The sequence below is a fragment of the Zootoca vivipara genome, chromosome 1, assembly GCF_965207765.1.
Source record: "Zootoca vivipara chromosome 1, rZooViv2.hap1.1, whole genome shotgun sequence".
NCBI classification, from domain to species: domain Eukaryota; kingdom Metazoa; phylum Chordata; class Lepidosauria; order Squamata; family Lacertidae; genus Zootoca; species Zootoca vivipara.
Genome location: NC_142582.1, coordinates 19,246,145 through 19,267,267, shown reverse-complemented (window position 1 = coordinate 19,267,267; position 21,123 = coordinate 19,246,145). Strand labels below are relative to the sequence as shown.

General features: G+C 42.1%; 1 protein-coding gene across 1 annotated transcript in view; it reads left to right on the top strand.

Moving 5' to 3' along the window:
- Positions 1-21,123, top strand: part of LOC118083835 (dynein axonemal heavy chain 11-like) — a 236,863-nt gene that overhangs the window by 17,113 nt on the left and 198,627 nt on the right. The window contains exons 7-15 of the mRNA XM_060272909.2: positions 1,253-1,486; positions 2,064-2,231; positions 2,865-2,981; positions 10,013-10,150; positions 12,673-12,797; positions 12,915-13,107; positions 15,221-15,325; positions 17,895-18,287; positions 19,277-19,609. Coding sequence (XP_060128892.2) covers positions 1,253-1,486; positions 2,064-2,231; positions 2,865-2,981; positions 10,013-10,150; positions 12,673-12,797; positions 12,915-13,107; positions 15,221-15,325; positions 17,895-18,287; positions 19,277-19,609 — 1,806 coding nt within the window. The remainder of the gene's footprint in view (positions 1-1,252; positions 1,487-2,063; positions 2,232-2,864; positions 2,982-10,012; positions 10,151-12,672; positions 12,798-12,914; positions 13,108-15,220; positions 15,326-17,894; positions 18,288-19,276; positions 19,610-21,123) is intronic.

The window sequence follows — 21,123 nt, the reverse complement described above, 5'->3', positions numbered from 1 at the left end:
ATGTAATGAAAGTGTCAGGCGAGTTTCCTTGGGGAGAGCATTCCACAAGCGGGGACCCACCACAGAAAAGACCTGCGCTTGGGTTGCCTCCCTCCAAACCTTTCGTGGAGGAGGCACACGAAGAAGCAACGATGATGGTTGTAGAGTCTGCAGCAGTTCTTTTGGGGAGTGGCTGTCCTTGAGGTATTGTGGTCCTGAGCAGTTTAAGACTTTACAGGTCAAAAACAGCACTCTGAATTTGGCCCAGAAACTGTAGGCAGCCAGTACAGTCAGACTAGGATTGGTGTTATATGTTTAAACCGTCTTGCCCTGGTGAGCAACCAGGTCACCAAATTCTTCACCAGCTGAAGTTTCTGGACCATCTTGAGAGGCAGCCGCATGTATAACATGTTGTAGCAATGTTTGCAGAACATAGACCACATAAGTTAGACTACCCCTGTCCAGACATTGGCGCAGCTGAGCCACCAGCCAAAACTGATGGAAGGCACTCCCTGGGAGTTGTAGTCTAGCAACATGTAGGGCCGCAGTTCCCCACGACTGGTCTAGAAGGTAGCAGCAGAATGCCTAAAATTCTCATACAAATACGATATGAAATACAGAAGCGGAAGAGCAGCTGGATTTCCCACTGAAAGCAACAGGAAGCTCATTAAAAAGTGTAACCTTTCAAATGGTCTGTAAACGGGAAACCTTTACCCTATCGAGGTGAAATTTGGAAGGTCTGATGTTTTGGAGAGGTAGTGTAATATGATGACATTTGAATGGAAAACACAAAGATTACAGGCAGCAGAATACTCTGCATCTCCCATTGAAATAAACAGAAAATGAAAATGAATGTGAATGATGAAAATGAATGAGTTGCTTCCAAATTATTTATGACAATGACCGCAGAGCAAACAAGTGAATAGTGAAGAAAATGAAACAAGTGAAGTGACTAATTTGGGAGGGGGAGCATTTAATTGCATCCTTGCACATATCCTTTGGTGACTTTTAGTAAAACACACACACACACACACACACACACACAAACAAACACACAAACACACAAACACACAAACACACACAGCACTAAAATAGAACTATAAATAATTCCAATCTGCCAGAATCTGCCCTTGTGGCTTGGGGTTAAAAGGGTGCTGGGAAATTGTCCCAGCAGTATAATACTGCGATTGGCTGAAATTCTATGTTAGATGAAGATTTCAAAATACAGTTTAAAAAATAATTTTCATTTGCTGGATCTTTTCTGTCGAAACAGGCTTTCTCATATCTAATCCCTGAGGAGATCTTCACGATGGACCTGGAAGAGGGAATGGAAAAAATAAAGCAAACGATACAGACCTTCAGAATGTTCAAGAATACATTCTCTACGTATCAAGAAAAGCTTGCTTGCGATCATAGAAATGATCACAGTGTGAAGCTGTGGGACTTTCCCTCTCACCTGGTGTTTTCTAGGATGGATAAGATCCTTCAGAGGTTGCTGCATATTGAGGTAGAATTTTTAATGTTTATGATCCATGTCCATTTAGACTGTTAAAATTGGTCTTCAAAGCATATTTTAAATTTCATTTGCAGGAATGATTGTACTTGGTGTCACTGCTAGTTAATCCTCTGGTCTCAGGGATTGGATTTACCTAGCCAAATACTTGCTCTTAACAGCCTCCAGTGGTGGATTTTCTTTACTCATATTATATTTCTGTACCTCATCCACAAATTTTGCCATCACGTGGCCCACAAATACTGAAGTGTTTATTTTTGTTTCTGCTTCGTTTTTCATTCTTTTAAGATTTTAAAACAATAACTTTCATGCTTCAGAACGGAGGACTTTAAGATGCTCTGGGTACATTTTTACAGAAAGGAGATGTGAAACATTTCAATAATAAAGAACAACATAAATGTTAATGCAGATAATTGATCATAAGATAGTATGTTTTTGAATTTTCAGAATCCATTGTAAGGGTGGCTTAACAAAGGATTAAATGTTAGCATAGGCGTGTAACCTTATAAGGTTTACAAATGTTCTATAAGTCCTATCAGATCCCCAACTTGTCTTTTAATTTAATTTAAAGGAGCTTTTTACATCAGCTACTGACTTTCTCAAGTTAGAAAAAATTGAGATTGGGGGCCTGAGAGGAAAGATTCTCAGCAAGGAGATTCACTGCATGAATGAAGAATTTCATGAAAGCTGGAAGGTCCTTCAAGAAAGTAAATATGACCCACTGGACTACAACAGCCTGGTAAATATATTGTGAAAACAGGCTCTCCCTGCTCCTTCAAGGAAACATACATGTATATGGAAGCAGTGTGCTTTCCCCCCGACATACACTTATTAACTACATTCAAAATAATGTGAACTGAAATGCATCTATCTGTTGAAATTAATATATTGGTTTGAGAAGTGTGCATTAAAACGTGAGCCACATGATTTTCTCTCTCATCCCTAAAACAAAGCACTGGATTTCAGTTGCTCCCCAATAAATGTGTAGCCCCTTTCGCTCCTGCCACTAGAACTGGGACAGGCCACCTTCTGCAAACATCTGGCCACTGCCAGGTATCCCCAAACTTCGGCCCTCCAGATGTTTTGGACTACAATTCCCATCTTCCATGACTACTGGTCATGTTAGCTAGGGATCATGGGAGTTGTAGGCCAAAACATCTGGAGGGCCGCAGTTTGGGGATGCCTAGAAAACTGCCTATTCTCATATACAGACACAGGATGACCCTAGTGTCTGTAAAAACATGTCTGAATTGATGCCTGGGCTTTCATGATTATTTTGGCATGGTGGGGCTTCAGTTGAAAGAAATGAGTCAGTCATGGCCATCTACACAAATATTTGCAGCTTGCGTTAATGCTCATGTTTCCTGTGCAGGAATTTCTGTCTGACTACAAAAGATACATTCAGCAGATTAATGACTTTGATAACCGGTTGGCAACAATACTAAATTTTGCCTTTCAAGAGCCAAAGGGACTAGAATCAGTTTTCAAGGTAAGCATATTTGTTATACAAATTCGTAAACCGAGGTGTTCATAAACCGAGGTTCCACAGTATTTGTTTGCCACTAAGGCCCACATTTTGTATCGTACATTGGCAAGCATCAGATACTTGAGTGTATGATACAGTTAATTCTGTTTTTTTCCAAGCACAAATGATTTCAAAGGATCCCAAGAAGAGCAGTAAGAACTGCATTATGGAGATAGATTCAGCCCTTGACTTTTTAAACAGAAAAACCTAAAGCCGAACATTCAGCACTCTTTGTTCGTTTGTTTTTAGTTCAGCTATATGTTCCCAGGTCTTCTTTGCTGTTCCTCCCCAAACCCAACAAATGTGAGAATTAGTCTTTTCATGAAATGTTGAGAACTAGCTTCTGTTTCCTGTTCTCTTGTAATGTTAGGTACAAAAAGTCTGTTCTGTGCACCCATAGACTCTTAGTGTTACATAGACATCCATTTTGACCAGTATGAAACTGAACTGCTATAATAGATGACTATTTACACATAGAAAAGCTGAGGCAGTAAGATTTTCCAAAGTCCACCCAGTGAGTTCATGGCTGTACTGGATTTAAAGTCAGGTTCCCTATATCCGAATTCAATCTTCTGCCCACAGTGAGAGATTGTGGCCATATTCTTTTAAGTTTTTCAAATAGTCAAAAGACAAAAGCAAGCAGAACCACCATTTATATTTTTTTAAGCTATGAAGAAGAGATTTGGGGGCATTACAAAGAAGGGAGGGCGGTGAAATCTTAAACCATGAGGCCCTGTGCTTTTCAAGAGTTGTATGGGATTTAGCCACACAAATCCCATTATAGTCAATGGGGGTTATTTAAGTCAGTAGAAATTGTGTGCCTGTATCTTTTGCAAAATCTTCAAAAACCTAAAGGAAAGTGACAATCTGTACAGTGGAGGAAACCAAATATAAAGTATCGGAGAGAAGTATTACACATGAGAAAATTAGGAAAATATCTTACAAAATGGAAAAGCTGATGAAAAAGAGGGGTGTGGGGTGGGGGTGGTTGAATTGCTGAGTTAGGTAAGAACCTGAAAGAGAATTCATAGGGTTTCAGAAAATACAATTTCATCAAAAGCTGAAGGAAAATGAAAAGGAAGACAGCAGGTGTAATTGCTGTGAGGAACAGTTTCCTGCTGAGACAGGAGAGTTTTACCATCAGCTCTGTAAGAAAACATCCAAGCAAATACAATAAACATAGAAATAAATGTATCATGAAATCAAGAAGGTAGGACAAAAAGACTTGACATATGCACTGGAGAAGAGGCAGAGCAAAGGGTGAATAGGATGACAGTAGGAAAAGAGAAGTGAGAAAATTACATCTCCATGGTGCCCCACAGGAACAGGGGAAGATGACAAGCGAGAGGATAAGGATACTTATAATGGAACAGGAAGAGTATATTTATGAACAGACTGCAGAACACAGAACAAACTGCACGAGAAATGTGTTGTTGGAGGACAGAAAAATGTTTCCCAAAGTTCAGTTTTCACCAAACGTAGAACACAACTACAAAATTGAAGTTTGATAGTTATGTTACTAGATGGCAGATAGTAACACTAAGGAACTTGGTTGAGGCTTGTTTCTCATACAGTGGTACCTCTGGTTATGAACTTAATTCTTTCTGGAGGTCTGTTCTTAACCTGAAACCGTTCTTAACCTGAGGTACCACTTTAGCTAATGGGGCCTCCCACTACCGCTGTGCCGCCACCACGCAATTTCTGTTCTCATCCTGGGGCAAAGTTCTTAACCTGAGGAACCATTTCTGGGTAAGCGGAGTCTGTAACCCGAAGTGTTTGTAACCCGAGGTACCACTGTATTTACAATCACGGTAATGCTGTAGCCTGCTATAATTCTCCCAATAGATACTGTAATCTGAAGAAGTTTTATAAATATGATTGCTTGACAGAAATTCAGGAGCAGGCACCTGTGTGTTAACCTCATGAGGGGAATTATTGCAACAATCTTGATTGTGGGAGTCGCTTTCAGAAATGTTTCTGTGACAAAAACTGAGATATAAGAAGCTGCCAAGTGATTTTCCTCCGAAAACCTAATAATGAATTTATGGATCCCAAACCAAGTAAAAATCAAATGGAATTTAGAAGGCTGTTTCTTCCAGTCCAATCCCTTGACCTGCTACAGTAGTCAGAAAAGGATAGGATGCAGGCAGTGTCTTAGTGCAATGTCAAACCAATTCATGCTTTTATAGCATGCTTTACAATCCCAAAGGAAAAGAAGTCAAAGATGTTAAGCCTGGATTCCCTTATGAGCCTGTGCACTGACTATTCAAGGCTACTTACTCCCTCATAAATCACTGCCTGCGCTGCCAGAAGGCACGTTCCAGAAGCACAGCACATTGTGATATTTTATTTTCAATATCTTTAAGTTTCTTTTTCTAAATGAATTCGCATAGGCCATTGACATACGGGATGTAATTTAGGGAAATGAAAGAGTTTCTTCTTTTAATTTCCCTAAATTACATCCCATATGTCAATGACCCTTTTCCTAGATCCATTCCAAGTTAGCTCTCCTAGAAAGATGGTCAGGATTCAGGAGAAGTCCCTCAGCTGTCACTCAAAATGGGCTCTCTGTTTCTTGTGGCGGACAGTCTTTCATTTGCAGGATTGCTTCAGTTTCCCATGAAGTCCTTCTTCTGGCCAGGGACTTGGATATTAGGACAGCCAAGAGGAAGAGGCACAATTTCCTCTTCGTACTTCCCAAGGCCAACTGCCAATTGAGGTCACTCTGGCCAGATGCTACTCTGGAGAGCTATCTCTGGAGCATTCATCTCCTTGCTGGTTTTCACAGCTTCTTGCTTAGTGACCTCAGCAACTCAGCTTCTTCCTGAGCTCTTCTCCTGTTGCTGTTGTCACCACTGACCACCAGGTCACATTCTGGCCTTACTAACTTTCCTCACTGCCCTTATATACCAATTCCGTCAGGACATCCTGACCAGTGGTGTGCCTCGGTCTCTGACAGTTCATTGGCCTGTAACGCTGGACCAATGAGGGCCCGCAGAATGTTCCTAAACTGGCCTATCAAAACCTGACATTTTGAATCTCAGTTTCCTAATATAAAAACTGAGAGGTCTAACTGAGAACCAGTAAGGCTTTGTAACTGTTATAAGCAAGCAAGAAGCTGTTTTCAAAATAGCAGATTTCATTAGATCACCTCTCAGTTATATATGAACACAGCAATGTTACACTCATAACCATTCTTTATTTTTATATTTACAAATCAATTTAAAAATGTTTTACCTCAGGCAATTTCTGATTCTCCATGGTCATCTCATTATAGATTGGCGGGACATGGGGGCTTGGATCCAAAGATTACGCAGGATAAAGGCTCATCTGCACTGTACATTTAAAGCAGTATTATACCACTTTAAACACTCGTGGTTTCCACCAAAGAATCCTGGGAATTATAGTTTAAGAGTTGTGAGGATACCTATATTCCCTTCACAGAGCTAGGATCACCAAGTTCCCTGGGAGTAAGCATTGATTGTTAAACCACTCTGGGAATTTTAGCTCTGCGAGGGGAATAGAGGGTCTCCTAACAACTCTCAGCACCCATAACAAACTACACTTCCCAAAATTATTGGGATGGGGGTATCATGAGTGTTTATAGTGGTATGATACTGCTATAAATGCATAGTGCAGTTGGGGTTCATATCCCATAGTACCTAGTCCTAGTAGCCATCCAGGGATTATTATTCCCCACACCACCACCAGCCCATTGAGTCCTGTTAAATGATGTTTGTGGGGAATTAGGATTTAAAAATCAGAAATCCAGTATAGGAACACAATTATTTTAATAAGACTGAAATAAGGCTGAAAATGAGTCAAGGCCTCTCTGTGTCAGCTTCAACACTTTATCTAATAATAATAATAATAATGAATTATTTATACCCCGCCCATCTGGCTGGGTTTCCCCAGCCACTCTGGGCTGCTTCCAACAGAAAAATGAAATAAAACAATCTATTAAACATTAAAAAGCCTCCCTAAACAGTTTTGCTAAATAGACCCCTCTTAGTTACAGGAGGCAAAAATGTGTTTATCTGAAATACCAGCTCAATGGATGCTGAGAGCTTTGAAAGGGCAGAGATTTCAGTTGAATAAAAGTACTATTTTTACAGGGCTACATGGGAGGCATATTCCTTGATTGTTTGGGTGAGATATTCGCATAATGGGCACGTTATAGAGCGTAATTGTCTATGAATCCAGATTGACAAATTTTGTAGCAAAAGGAAAAAAACAAAAAACAAAAATAGGAACGACTAATAAAAAAAAACACACCCAACAAAACAAACTGTAAAAGGCACACAACAGTTTGCCAGAAGGACAAACAGCAGGGGGATGCAGGTAAAGGCGCTTGAATTGATGCCAAAAATGGGAAGGCACAACAGAGATAAATAAAACACACAGGAAAGATGCAATATAATAAAATGCTGTAATTTGGGCTGCCAGCATGAGAGAGTAGACAGTTCACAATAGTAGGGAGTAAGTTAGCTCTTATGGGATATTTAACCACAACTGCCAGGAGGAGAAGCTGCTGCTGTTCGTATTCAAATAAAGCAACCGTGCTATTGAGGAAAATGATATAAAATCACTTCTGTAAACTTTTTGGTTCCATTTGTTGAGTTTGCCCATGAGAGATCTGCATTTTACTTTTTGATGGCTGTGTTTCTTGACCTTGCACGCAGAAGGCTCTTCAAAGAATTCAAAGCGACAGCGCAATTGCTTGCTGTGTGTTCTCAATCTGTGCAGTGACCTCTTAAGTACAATACAGCACCCAGATTCCCCTCCCTCTCTGCCCTTCTCCAGTCCTCCCTTAGGGTAGCAGCAGACCTAGGCATCTGAAATTTCAGTGGCGCCCTGTGTGATGCCAAAATTCAGTTCCCCCTGCCCCTCTCGCTCCATTTTAAGCATAATTGAGGTGTCCCCTATGGCGCCCTGAGTCTCTGCGCCCACCATGACTGTTCTGGCCTCTGCTTAGGCCCTAGCTAGGCCTTTGTGAGGATGGAGATGCTTTAATGTGGCTCTTATCCACATTTGCAAATAGCTGTTGCAGTAGCTAACCCTTTCCCCTCATGCCATTTTACCGGGGGGGGGGGGAACACCCCCACCCAAGCTGCTAGTTTCACTGTGAAGAAAACCTTCATATGAACACATTTTCCCTAAGTGAACAAAAAGTAGTTGGTAGGGGGTTTTTTTAGTGGGGAAATGGTACAGAACAAAAAAGATTCCCCACCCCACCCTCCCCATGCTATCAGACCATCCAAGTGTCCCTATTTTCCAGAATAGTCCCAGATTTACAGAAGCTATCCAGGTTTCTGATTTGATCCCAGAATGTCCCACTTTTCCTAAGGATGTCCCTGTTCTAATCAGAGAAATGTTGGAGGGTATGGAGTTATGGGACCCATGAACCAAGGAGATAAGTAACTATACAAACTTTAGAAGACATCTGAAGGCAGCTGCGTGTAGGGAAGTTTTTTTAAAAAATCTAAAATGTTTTATTATGTTTTTATATATGTTGGAAGCTGCCCAGTGTGGCTGGGGCAACCCAGTCAGATGGGCAGGGTATTAACAACAACAACAACAACAACAACAACAACAACAACAATGGAATAGAATCTCTCTATTTCCACTGGATAAATGTTGGAGGGTATGTGTAATAATAATATTTATGCCTCACCCATCTGGCTGGGTTTCCCCAGCCACTCTGGGCGGCTCCCAACAGAACACTAAAAACAGAATAAAACATCAAACATTAAAAGCCTCCTTAAACAGGGCTGCCTTCAGATGTCTTCTAAAAGTCAGGTAGTTTTATTTCCTTGATATCTGATGGGAGGGCATTCCACAGGGTGGGCACCACCACCGAGAAGGCCCTCTGCCTGGTTCCCTGTAACTTGGCTTCTCACAGTGAGGGAACTGCCAGAAGGTCCTCAGCGCTGGACCTCAGTTTCCAGGCTGAAAGATGGGGATGGAGATGCTCCTTCAGGGATGGTCCCAGTCTACTTGTTAAAACTTAAAAGAGGCCAGAGAGTTGTTCATAGTTCACACAACTCCATCATCATGTTTACTGTAACTCTTGACCTCAGAGAAACACTGCTGTAGGAAGCTATATAGAATCTGTAATTCGTGGATGGGAAAACTTTGGCTCTCTAAGTGTTGTTGGATTCCAAGTCACATCAGCCCCAGCCAACATAGTCAAAAGTCAGGGATGAAAACAGCTGTGGTCCAAGAACATCTATGGGGCCCCACAGATTCCTCATTTCTACTGTAGGCAATCCTATTTGTACCCAAAACAGTAATCAGGTTTCAGTGGCCAACATATAACTTCTTTTATGTGTATCAAACAACTGCTCTTCCGTTTATCACTTACAAATTTAACAAATAAATAAAAATACTGTGTGGGGGTGTTGGTTAATTTTGTTTGCTTGTTATTATGGGATGCTGTTTTGTGTTTTTATATTGTTAACCACTCTGTGATCTTCAGATGAAGGGCAGTATAGAAATTTAATGAATGAAAGAATAAATAAATAATCAAAATACCAAGCAAATTGGGATATCAATGAATTCAGGGATCAGAACTGAAACATTTAGGTATAGTCCAGAGGTCTCTTTCTGATCTGCTTTTTCCTTCTAGGTTTCCCTTTTTAGAGATGCATTTCTTCCCGTCCCAGATGAGGCCCTAAAAAAATGAGAGCAGAATCTTGTTCTCTTAATAGCTGGTTTCATGTGAAACACTCTAATAAGCAGATTGTGGAGGAATGTAAAGACAAGAATTTAGTCATCAAAGTGATTTCACTTTAAACCCATACAATAATTTTACCTGAAATAATCTTTGAAGGCTAATATATAAATGCCAATCTGTTAAAACAGAATATACAATACAGATAAAGAAATTATTCTGCCCTTTATAATTTTTATAAAACCACCTAGAATGGCAACTTTTAAAACAGAGATGAAAACTGACACACGTGCTTCAGTTACCTTATTTTTTAAAATTCAAGATTTTGCAGGTATTTGGAAAACTTCTGGAAAGGCCTGTCATCTATTCTCATTTTTATCCAAACGTTGCTGTTCTTCTTTCAATGTTTGATGAGGAAATTACCTGCTGCAAGCAAATCTTTGACAATCAAATAGAAAAAGTGGGTAACAGTCTTTGGCATTCTAATTTATTATTTCATGTTATTTACTTATTTACAGAGACATTAATTTTATTTTCTCCTTGGTGACTAGCTATTGTGTTGTCAAGAATAACCTCATTACTTTGTGTTTTAGTACAAACTGAAGGGGGAGGGGACACACTGAAAAAGTTTGTTTCTATGAATAGATTTCCAACTTATACAACTCTTGTCTGTAGGAACTGTGTCTGGAGGCAATTAGAATGCCCATAAGATTCTTTTCAATAATGTGCTTTTAGGTTGTGATGAATTGGGTAGCCCTTTTTATCAATGGAAAGGGGGTAAGTTTCAATAAGTTTCAGGATAGTGAGAAATGCTGGTGAACAGATTCCCCATCTTTCCTAACCTTACTGCCTTATTTTGCTTTTACCATTGTATTTGTGTTGCCAGGACTGGCCCACCCATATGTTTAGTCGAAACAAAATAAAAAAAAATCCTTCCAGTAGCACCTTAGAGACCAACTAAGTTTGTCATTGGTATGAGCTTTCATGTGCATGCACACTTCTTCAGATACCATATGTTTAGGTGAGTCTACTGCCTCAGGCGGGACGCGGGTGGCGCTGTGGGTTAAACCACTGAGCCTAGGACTTGCCGATCAGAAGGTCGGCGGTTTGAATCCCCGCGACAGGGTGAGCTCCCGTTGCTCGGTCCCAGCTCTTGCCAACCTAGCAGTTCGAAAGCACGTCAAAGTGCAAGTAGTTAAATACAGATAAATACAGCGGGAAGGTAAACGGCGTTTCCGTGTGCTGCTCTGGTTTGCCGGAAGCAGCTTTGTCATGCTGGCCACATGACCTGGAAACTGTACGCCGGCTCCCTCTGCCAATAACGCGAGATGAGCGCCGCAACCACAGAGTCACTCACGACTGGACCTAATGGTCAGGGGTCCCTTTACCTTACTGCCTCAGGCAGTAGAATCCACAGGGGCAGCCGATCCTGGTGTAGATCTTTCTTTCCCTCCTTGTTCCTGATGTAGATCTTCCCCTTCTTCAATGGCGGGGAGGGGAGCAGCATTTGGGGGCCCCAGTATCTTGGGCCAGCCCCATCTTTGCCTCCCCCATGGTGGCTATGGCAGCAGCAGAACTTTTCTGAACATCTACAAAGTCATTCCAGGGACATCTACAAAGTCATTCCAGGGACATCTCAGGGGGAGAGATAGGTCAACAGCCCAGAGCTCAGGCATTTGTAAAATAATATTTATTTATTTATTTTAAAAAACTCGAGCAGAAGTAAAAGAAATGTTAAAAGAGAAACTGACAATGTTCCCCTTTCTTTTTCTTTCCAATTGTAATTGAGAATTTTCAAAAGTGAGCGCCTGGCTCGGAGCTTGGCTTGGGAGCCTTGTGTATACCACCTAGGAATAAGTGATATAAATGTAAACAAACCTTTATTCCAGGGGTGCCCAAACTTTTTTCAAAGAGGGTCAGATTTGATGAAGTGAGCATTTGATCAAAGTTGTTGAGCTTTTTTAAGGATTGCAGTTTTACCCCAGGAAATAAATTACCACAGGGGCCAGATTGAACTGACCGGATTAGGCCCCCAAAGCGGACATTTGACATGCCTGCTTTATCAAAAGTCTACAGGACTCGATTCTCATCCATGTTTGATGACAGAGCAACTCTAGCCCTGGAGCATCAGTTTCTTTATCAAGTCTGTGATGTAATCTAGCCTTGTGAACACACACAGCCGTCTTTGATGCTTAAGTGACTTCATCACTTCACCAGTCTTGCAGCATTTATGGAAGGGGTGGGGAAGTTGCAGCCTTCTGGGGTTCTTGGGCTGCAGCTCATTTTCATGCCTGACCATTACTATACATTTCAACAAGTATGTATGGTATTCTTTATCATAGCACAGGATTCTTAAAAGAGTAGTTCTTCAACATTTACTGTATTTCTCCGAGTATAAGATTAGGTTATTTTATCAAAATGTTTAGCTAAATACTTGGGGTCGTCTTATACACGGATAGTGGAGAGGTGGGGCGTGCGATTGGTTGGTGCCGTGAGCAGGATATTGTCTGTGGCATTTTTGCGGGTGATTGATGGGTGCTGCAAGGTCTGCTGGCTATTGGGTGCTGCGGCAATTGGGCGGGCGATTGGTGGTTGCCTTTGGCCAGCGTGCAGGCGATTGCTGGCTTCGTGATGTGCTTGCGATTGGCTGTTGCGTTCCTACAGGTGAGCAATTTTCAGCCCATAAAATGCTCAGCAACTCTGGGCAATCTCCCCCCATTTTCTGTATTTGGAGTCCCAAAAAAGAGGGGGCATCTTATACATGGAAAAGTATGGCAATAACATGTATTCAGAAGTAAGGCTCGCTTATTCCAACTGGGAATTTTTATTCTGCCTCAATCTGCTTAGAATTTGCAAACTAGAACCTGTTTCAGTGGGAGACTTTTGGATTCAGCTCCAATGGGACCATTCTTGAGTTTTATTGCGGGTTTTACTTATGGTGTATTGACAGTCCATCATCATAACAGTTTCTGTTTATTTAAGTTAAGGGATGGAGGCAATGCACTTCATAAAAACATGCCAGTGACTGCAGGCAATTTAAAATGGTCTCAGGAGTTACGAGAGAGACTGCTGAAGCACAGAACACATTTTAGGCGCATCAATCATCTGTAAGTATTGCTATAAAAATTGTACAATAGGGCTTAAACCACTTCCCCAAGCACCTTCCACTGTGTACTTAGAAATGACATTGAAGAGGAGGAAATCCTTTCTCTCTCTCTCTCTAGGATTCTGCAGACAGAGGAAACCAATTTTGTCTTCCAAAAATGTGAGAAAATGTTGGACTTATTGGATAAACACGATGAGGAAATTTATACCACATGGGCACAAGATTTAAACCACCTTTGTGAAGCACATCTCGGTCAACCAATTCTCAGATATGATGACTGTGGATTGTTTGAAGTAAACTTTAATGAAAAGGTAAAGTAGACAATTTGTTCTTTACTGTCATTTAGTTGTGTCCGACTCTTTGTGACCCCATGGACCAGAGCACGCCAGACACTCCTGTCTTCCACTGCCTCCTGCAGTTTGGTCAAACTCATGTTCATAGCTTTGAGAACACTGTCCAACCATCTCATCCTCTGTCGTCCCCTTCTCCTAGTGCCCTCTTTCCCAACATCAGGGTCTTTTCCAGGGAGTCTTCTCTTCTCATGAGGTAGCCAAAGTATTGGAGCCTCAGCTTCAGGATCTGTCCTTCCAGTGAGCACTCAGGGCTGATTTCCTTCAGAATTGATAGGTTTGATCTTCTTGCAGTCCATGGGACTCTCAAGAGTCTCCTCCAGCACCATAATTCAAAAGCATCAGTTCTTCGGCGATCAGGCTTCTTTATGGTCCAGCTCTCACTTCCATACATCACTACTGGGAAAACCATAGCTTTAACTATATGGACCTTTGTCGATTAAACTGCCGTGTTTCTCCAAAAATAAGACACTGTATTATATTTATTTTTCCTAAAAAACAAACAAAAACCCACTATGGTTTATTTTCAGGGGATGTCTTATTTTTCCCCCTCCTCCTGCCACAGCCAGCATTGCTACTGCGCCTATCACTATGTCTTATTTTCGGGGTATGGCTTATATTCCTTGAATGCTTAAAAATCCTGCTACGGCTTATTTTATGGCTACGTCTTATTTTTGGAGAAACAGGGCAATGGTGGGGAACCTTTCTGAGGTGGAGGGTCTTAATTCCGTTTTGAGGAGCTGCATGCATGGTGTGGGTGGGGCCAGAGGCAAAAGTGTTAGGATCTCTTACTCGCAAGTAGGACCCTGGCAGAGACACATGTCCGACTGGCATGTTCTCTCCCTCCTGATCAATCATTTGGGAGCTTCAAAAGCATTCTTCAGCCCGAACATCAAAGCGACTGATGCCAACTGACATCAGCACACTTACGAATCCGCAGAGTTTGCGCAATTGCATAAAAGAACTCAGTAGCACAGCATTTGGCTAATCTACGTTTATTTACATATAAACACACACGGAGCACTGCAACATGGCTCCCTCTCTCTCTAGCATCAGACAGCAAAGAGAGTGAACAAAGGATAACAGTCCCACTTCAGGAAACACAGTAACACAAACATCCTGTTTCCGTCACTTCCCACTGTGGAATGAAAACATATATCATCATGTGATAAACAACAATCCCAAGAATGCAAACACAGGGAATGAATCTCAAACAAAAAGTGGGTGGAGCAACAGATTTTACCTTTGTACAGCAGTATGCATCTGAAACACACAAAGGCCAGAAGTTTCTACCCATGCACCTCCCTCCATTCTACACCCAAGAAAGCAAAATACATCATCGCAGTTTAATAACACATCCCGGCCAGCAAAAGCACATAAAGATGCGTGAATCAAGGGCTAATGAGGGGCATTACAAAGGGCAGATGGAGAGGCCTGGAAGGCTGCATTTGGCATCAACTCACACAAGGGTGAATCATTTTTCAGTCATTATGAACTTTCATTATGGGCTTCAGGGGACAGGCAGTAAGACTGGGGGACATCAGGGAACGATGATGATCAGGGCTTTTTTTCCAGCCAGAGCTCAGTTCTGGCGTCTCTCAGGTGGGCACCAATTCATGGTAAATTCCGGCACCTCTTTGATGTGATGATGATCACAACCTTCAGTCTGGCGAGGAGCCTGAGAATTATTTGCACTCATGATTCGGAGCCCTCTCCTGGGCCCATAGGGAATGCTGGTGTGTGGTCGATGATGGCCATTGCTCCCCTACTTCCTGTTGCTTATAGTATTCTCCAGCAAGGGTTACGGGGTTCCTGCAACCATCAGCAATGCCTGTAGTCTTGCCTTTACACAAGTTAGACTTAAACCCCACCCCACCCCACCCCCCAAAAACACAAACCCAACACCACTAGTAATACAGTTATGCTTATAGAGCACCAGGAGGATCTGTCTGGCATCTGAACTAAAATGTCCAGTGACACATCTGGAAGGAAGTTGCACAAGTGTCCTTGAAGCGAGGAATTTTTGAAGAAGCTTCTTGCAACATGACAAAATCATTTACATCTTCTCCTGCAGCTCTCTGCCGTCCTCAGGGAAGTGAAATACCTTGAGGTTTTAAAACACCCTGATATACCTGAGGTTGCCATGCAATTGTATTCCAAGAGAGAAACCCTTTACAAGGTAAATAGAAGCGATTCCGTATGAAAGATGTGTGGGAATATAAAGAAATGGAAGAAAATTGACATAACTGCAGTAATCTGTTTGAGTCTTCAACTATCTAAACCAAAAGCAAAGAGCGCACAACTATTTTTTCCTAATTATTTTGTCAGCTGGATGGTTGTTATATTGTAGTTTGTAGTTAATCTTGTATTTCAGTCTTACTGCACGCATATGTGTTCCTTTGAATACAAAGGGCCGTCTTCTCTTCTCTGTTGAATTAGTTGGCGGTCCTATTGACAGCAAAATAGCAGTGTTCAAATTACAAAGGGGGCGGGAGGACCGAACACTTCAACTACATTTAGGGTCTCCACACTTTCCTTTTCTCTAAAGGTACTGGAGAAAAGAACGTGGGGGTGGGGGAAGGCCCCTTTATTCCTCTCTCATTCCTCCCATAAAAGCACTGGGAGGAAAATGGGCTTCTCAAACCAAGAATTCACAGAAGGCGGGAGAGCTTGCAGATGTTTTTATGGACTGTGGGATTCTTTGTGAAGCCGATGCCCATCACAAACTCAAATTTTATCCAGTAGGGTTGTGTTCGGAATAGCAGCTTCCTCCAGTGTTGACAATGCGATCTGGTGCTGAACTGGAAGTATAGACGCCAATGAGAACTTGCTCCTTGTGCTTGTGTGGACAAAAAGGACCAAAACCATGTACAGGATTCTCTCAGTGATGCATGTAGAACAGTGTTCCAAACTTGGTTCTCCAGCTGTTTTTGGACTACAGCTCCCATCATCCCTAGCTAGCAAGACCAGTGGTCAGGGATGATGGGAATTGTAGTCCCAAAACAGCTGGAGACCGAAGTTTGGGAAACACTGATGTAGAACTACAGTTACAGGTAGGTAGCCGTGTTGGTCTGACGCAGTCAAAATAAAAATAAAAAATCCTTCCAGTAGCACCTTAGAGACCAACTAAGTTTGTCATAGGTATGAGCTTTCGTGTGCATGCACGAAAGCTCATACCAATGATGAAACTTAGTTGGTCTCTAAGGTGCTACTGGAAGGATTTTTTATTTTTATTTTGACTGATGTAGAACATGAGAGAGGTAGAGGTCCACATTCCAGCAGCAGGAGGAAACGGAGTCACAACCAATCCTTGGAACACCCATCACTGCTGCTGCTGCTGCTTCTCCTCTTCTGCACAGTCACAACTGGCTTACTTGTCCTCTCTAAGCAAGTGAGCACTGGCAGGAAGGAGGCCAAGCAGTATCTTCCGCTTGCCTTGTTCCCGCCCCCAGGGCACCTGTGTGGATTGGGCCTAAGGAGACAGGGCAATAGAATGGGCAACAGTGACAGCAGCAAGGAGGAAGAGGAGAGCCCACTCAAGGAGGGAGCCTGTTGAGGACAACTTGCTGAGGGGCCTACCAAAACATGGAGTAGGGACTGACAGTGTTCGGTGGGGGATTGGTGTGAAAATTCTTGGCATCCCCTGTAGAGCTCAGGTGACTGGGCTCAGTACATCCCAATGTGGTTACACTAAACTGGGACATTTCTCCTCCCGCCTCCTCCTTCTAGAAGAGCCTGGGACATGGTGTTGTAATGATGGGCTAGCTATTTGATTGGCCACTTGAAATGGGTGTGGGTTGACCTGTTTCTAAGCACCACAGCAGTGTAAAAGTTGGAACAGCAATTGACAGTCCAGTTGAGAGATCATATCTTCTTTGCTACCCATTACTTACTCACACAAAAAGTGCATAAAGGACACATGAAATCAGCGGAAGGGTTAAAATAATGGTGGCCCTTTGGGAGGGCTGTCCGAGATAGCTCAGTCAGTAGAGCACGAGACTCTTAATCTCAAGGTCATGAGCTCAAGCCCCAAGTTGGGCAAAAGATATCTGCATTGCAGGAGGTTGGACTAGATCAGGCTTCCTCAACCTTGGCCCTCCAGATGTTTTTGGCTTACAACTCCCATGAGCCCTAGCTAGCAGGACCAGTGGTCAGGGATGATGGGAACTGTGGTCTCAAAACATCTGGAGGGCCAAGGTTGAGGAAGCCTGGACTAGATGACTCTCGTAGTCCCTTCCAACTCTATGGTCATATGATTCTATAATCTATACCTCCATGCCTGGGGACAAACTAACTTTAAACATGCAAATCAGCATGAAGACCATATGTGTATGTGCGTGTGTTTAAAAATCATATTAAAGATTTCCCTCTTAGAAAGCATGGGTTCAAGGTTTTGTTTTGTTTTGTTTTGCTTTCTTCAATGCTTTCCCCCGGTGAAATCCATTTTTTACCAATGAATTGCAGCAAACATCAATTGACAGAAAAACCTGATTAACTTTTTCTCCAGTTCAGCTGTTAATCATGGGATTCCCTGGGGGAAAGTAGCTGGACAAGTGTGGATAAGCCCCTTGTCTCATACAGCTCTGTTCCTTCCATTGGAAGGAATAGATCAGTCTTCACATGCAAGGGATCTGAGTATACTCCTGATGGTACAGAGATCTCTAGATTATAACGAATGATTCACTCTACATCTCCATTATATCACCATGGAATAATAGACATTATTACTATTATTATTTCCCCCTCAGTACATTGGCAGTTTAAATTTAATTACCAGGCAATATAACCAGTTGCAGAAGACAATTCTGCCTGAGGAAGCAGAGCTCATAGCGCACGAGATTGGGAGAATCAACCAACAGTTAAAGCCTGCTTTCGACACACTGACCTGGCAAAATGAGAGACTGTGGGACTATATTGAAGAAACCAAGGGACTTGTTGAAAACGTAGGCAGCAGGCTCCAGAAAGCCAAGGAGAATGTTGGGTTGATCCAGAACCTGTTGCATAGACTGAGTGAAACTTCGTTCCTTGTACGAAAAGCTGGTGTCCCTTCTTCGCTGCTGTGCCTTGATAACAATGAAAGAATGTGCCAGCTATATGGATCAGTCCAAGAGATGAGCACCAGGATCCACCAATTGGTTCAGGTAATATATAATTTATTTCACTCCCCTCTGTCACATACACCCCCTCCAGAAAATTTTCAGAAAAAATTATTTATATTCTGGAAGACAATTAGACCACCTCGTTTTTAACTTTTGACTTTGATAATTTTAACGTCTATTTTATTTGAACTGCTTAGAGGTTTTTTTTTTAATGATTAAGTGATATACAAATTCTGTTAAACATAAATAAATGAACTCTCTGGAGGGCCACAGGGTTCCCCATCCCTGCCCTAGACTGAAGTATGCAGATCAGAAAGTTAGTTTACTTAGCATAGTGTGAGGGGAGTTAAAATCCTGCTAAGAAAGTTCATTATGTGTCCTTGAAGAAGTCACAGTTTCCCAGCCTAGCCTAGCTTGCAGGGCTGTTTAAACGAGATTAAATGAAGGTATTACAACAGTCTGAGTGGACAAATAATGGTAAACATCTCTGTGATCCTCAGGTAAACGGCGGTATAGAATTTTTATAAATAAATAAATTATAAATAAAATAAGTAAATTGGATTCCCATTCCTTTCCCCCCTTCCTCATCTGGTTTACACTCCTGTAATCACATATTAGGGCTTTCATGTTAGCTAGGGAAGATGGGAGTTGTAGTCCCAAAACAGCTGGAGGGCCAAGTTTGGCCATCATTGATGTTAGGAAATCAGAGACAGAGGTGCTGCTGGAAACAAGGCAAATGAGAGATGCTATAGAATGTACAACTTGCATAGCCTCTGTACCTCTCAGACTTTCCTGCATTGGTGTTGTCCTTTATTTTAGAGCATTGTTCAATGGACACTTGAGTGATCAGGCAGGCAATTATGTTGTAAACAGTGGGGAGCTTTTCCTCCTTGGGGAAAAAAAAGGAAATGGAAAAAAAGAGTTGTCTTTCACTTTTGAAGAAGTTAATTAATTGGAATAGGGGAAATTCTGTGTTGGGGAGTGCAATTTTAAATTCTGCTGCTCATTTTTGGGCAAATTGCTTTCTCCAGGACAATCAGAACTTGTTTCAGGCAGATCCTCTTTCTGATGAATGGAAAGCCTACATTGAATACATAGATCACATGATTTCAGATGGACTGTTTCAAGCTATCAAGTGTCCTCTTCAGTACCTGTTTGAAAACACAGAGACAACCTCAAAACCCACTCCCTTATTTGAAGCGCAGCTCATTCTTAACGACAACGAAATGACTTTTAAGCCTTCTTTGGAGCACACTGTCAATGGCAATTTTTCCGACATCGTGGAGGGCCTAATCCAGAACATTTACCTGATTGCATCAAATATAAACAGAGTTGCCAAGCATCTTGGACATAACACTTATCAGGTATAATCACCAATGTAGCCATTATCTTTTTTTTTAAAAAAGTGAATATTTTAAACAGCCATTTCAGCTAAGGTTATATTGTCCATCCAGTTTACTGAAGGATAGTCTTTGGCTTTGTTCTACCTTTGATGAATCAGGCCTATGATGCTATGGTTTGGCCCATATGACACTGCTGGCATCCATTAAAAATAAAACAAAATGGTAAACTCTGTTTGGGGAGACACCCAGCGAAGTGGGTTGTACTAATGGTAATGTGTGTTTGAATCAAACATGACGTGACCATAAGCAAGATTTTGGGGGGGGGGCGGGGAATTGCTTGCAACCAACCTCATCTCTTTGCTCACAAAAAGCAGCTGGGACCACATCTCAGGGCAGTGGGTTTTAACCCCTTTCTACCACGTTTTTCTCGCTGAAAATTGCTCCTCCCCTTGAAGTAGCTTCAGGTGGGAAAAAAGTTAAAGTCCCCCTGCTATATGGTTCCAGTCTGAAATGGGGATCCCCCACAGCTGCTTTTTGTAAACAAAGAGGCATGGGCATGCACAAATATTAGATTCAAAACCATGCTTAAAATTGTCTAGTTTTATTATTTGGGGTGGGGTGGGGGACCTAGACAACAACAATACCTAAAGGCTCTCAGTGGCCTCTGATAACAGGGCCCGAAAGGATGAGGGTTGCAGGTCAGCAACATCTCAGATCTGGAGGACACCGTGTTGGCTACCCCTGGTCTAAATGATGATGGAGACAAGTTATCCAACAACAGCTAAAGGGCATATAGTTTGAAGGCATGTAGGGTTTTTCGCTGGTTATGCTGAACACATGTAGGAGGTAAGGCCAAAGTCAAATGGGAACAATTCCATTTCCTTACCTATGCATGCTCATAATATGTGAGGAAGTTTGGAATATCTTTCAGACTTAAAAAGTGTGTGTGTGTGTGTGTGTGTGTGTGTGTCTGTCTGTCTGTCTGTCTGTCTGTCTGTCTGTCTGTCTGTCTCCATCGGATTTTAGCTCTTTCTTTTTTGCCACTTATAAACAGCTTGCCATGGCAACAGCATTTTGGATTATGTGAGTAGTGACATCTGAAATTGCACGCCAAAGGATTCTTGGGGCTGAGAGCCTAGACTGGAATCTTAAAAGAGATTTGCAGTGTGGCCTCTGATACTTGTTTCGTAATATCATTATTGTGCACAATCCTATGTGTGTCCCCTCAGAAGTAAGCCCCATTGAGTTAAGTGGGACTTATTTCTGGGTGAGTATAGGAATGCAGCCTAAGACATATTTCAGCTTAGTGTAAAGTAAAGGCAAAGGTAAATGACCCCTGGATGGTTAAGTCCAGTCAAAGGCGACTATGGGGTGTGGCGTTCATCTCACTTCAGACCGAGGGAGCCGGCGTTTGTCCACAGACAGCTTTCTGGCTCACGTGGCCAGCAGGACTAAATCGCTTCTGGCACAACAGGACACCGTGATGGAAGACAGAGTATGTGTTTGTAAACCATGAGATTAGTTTATATACTTGC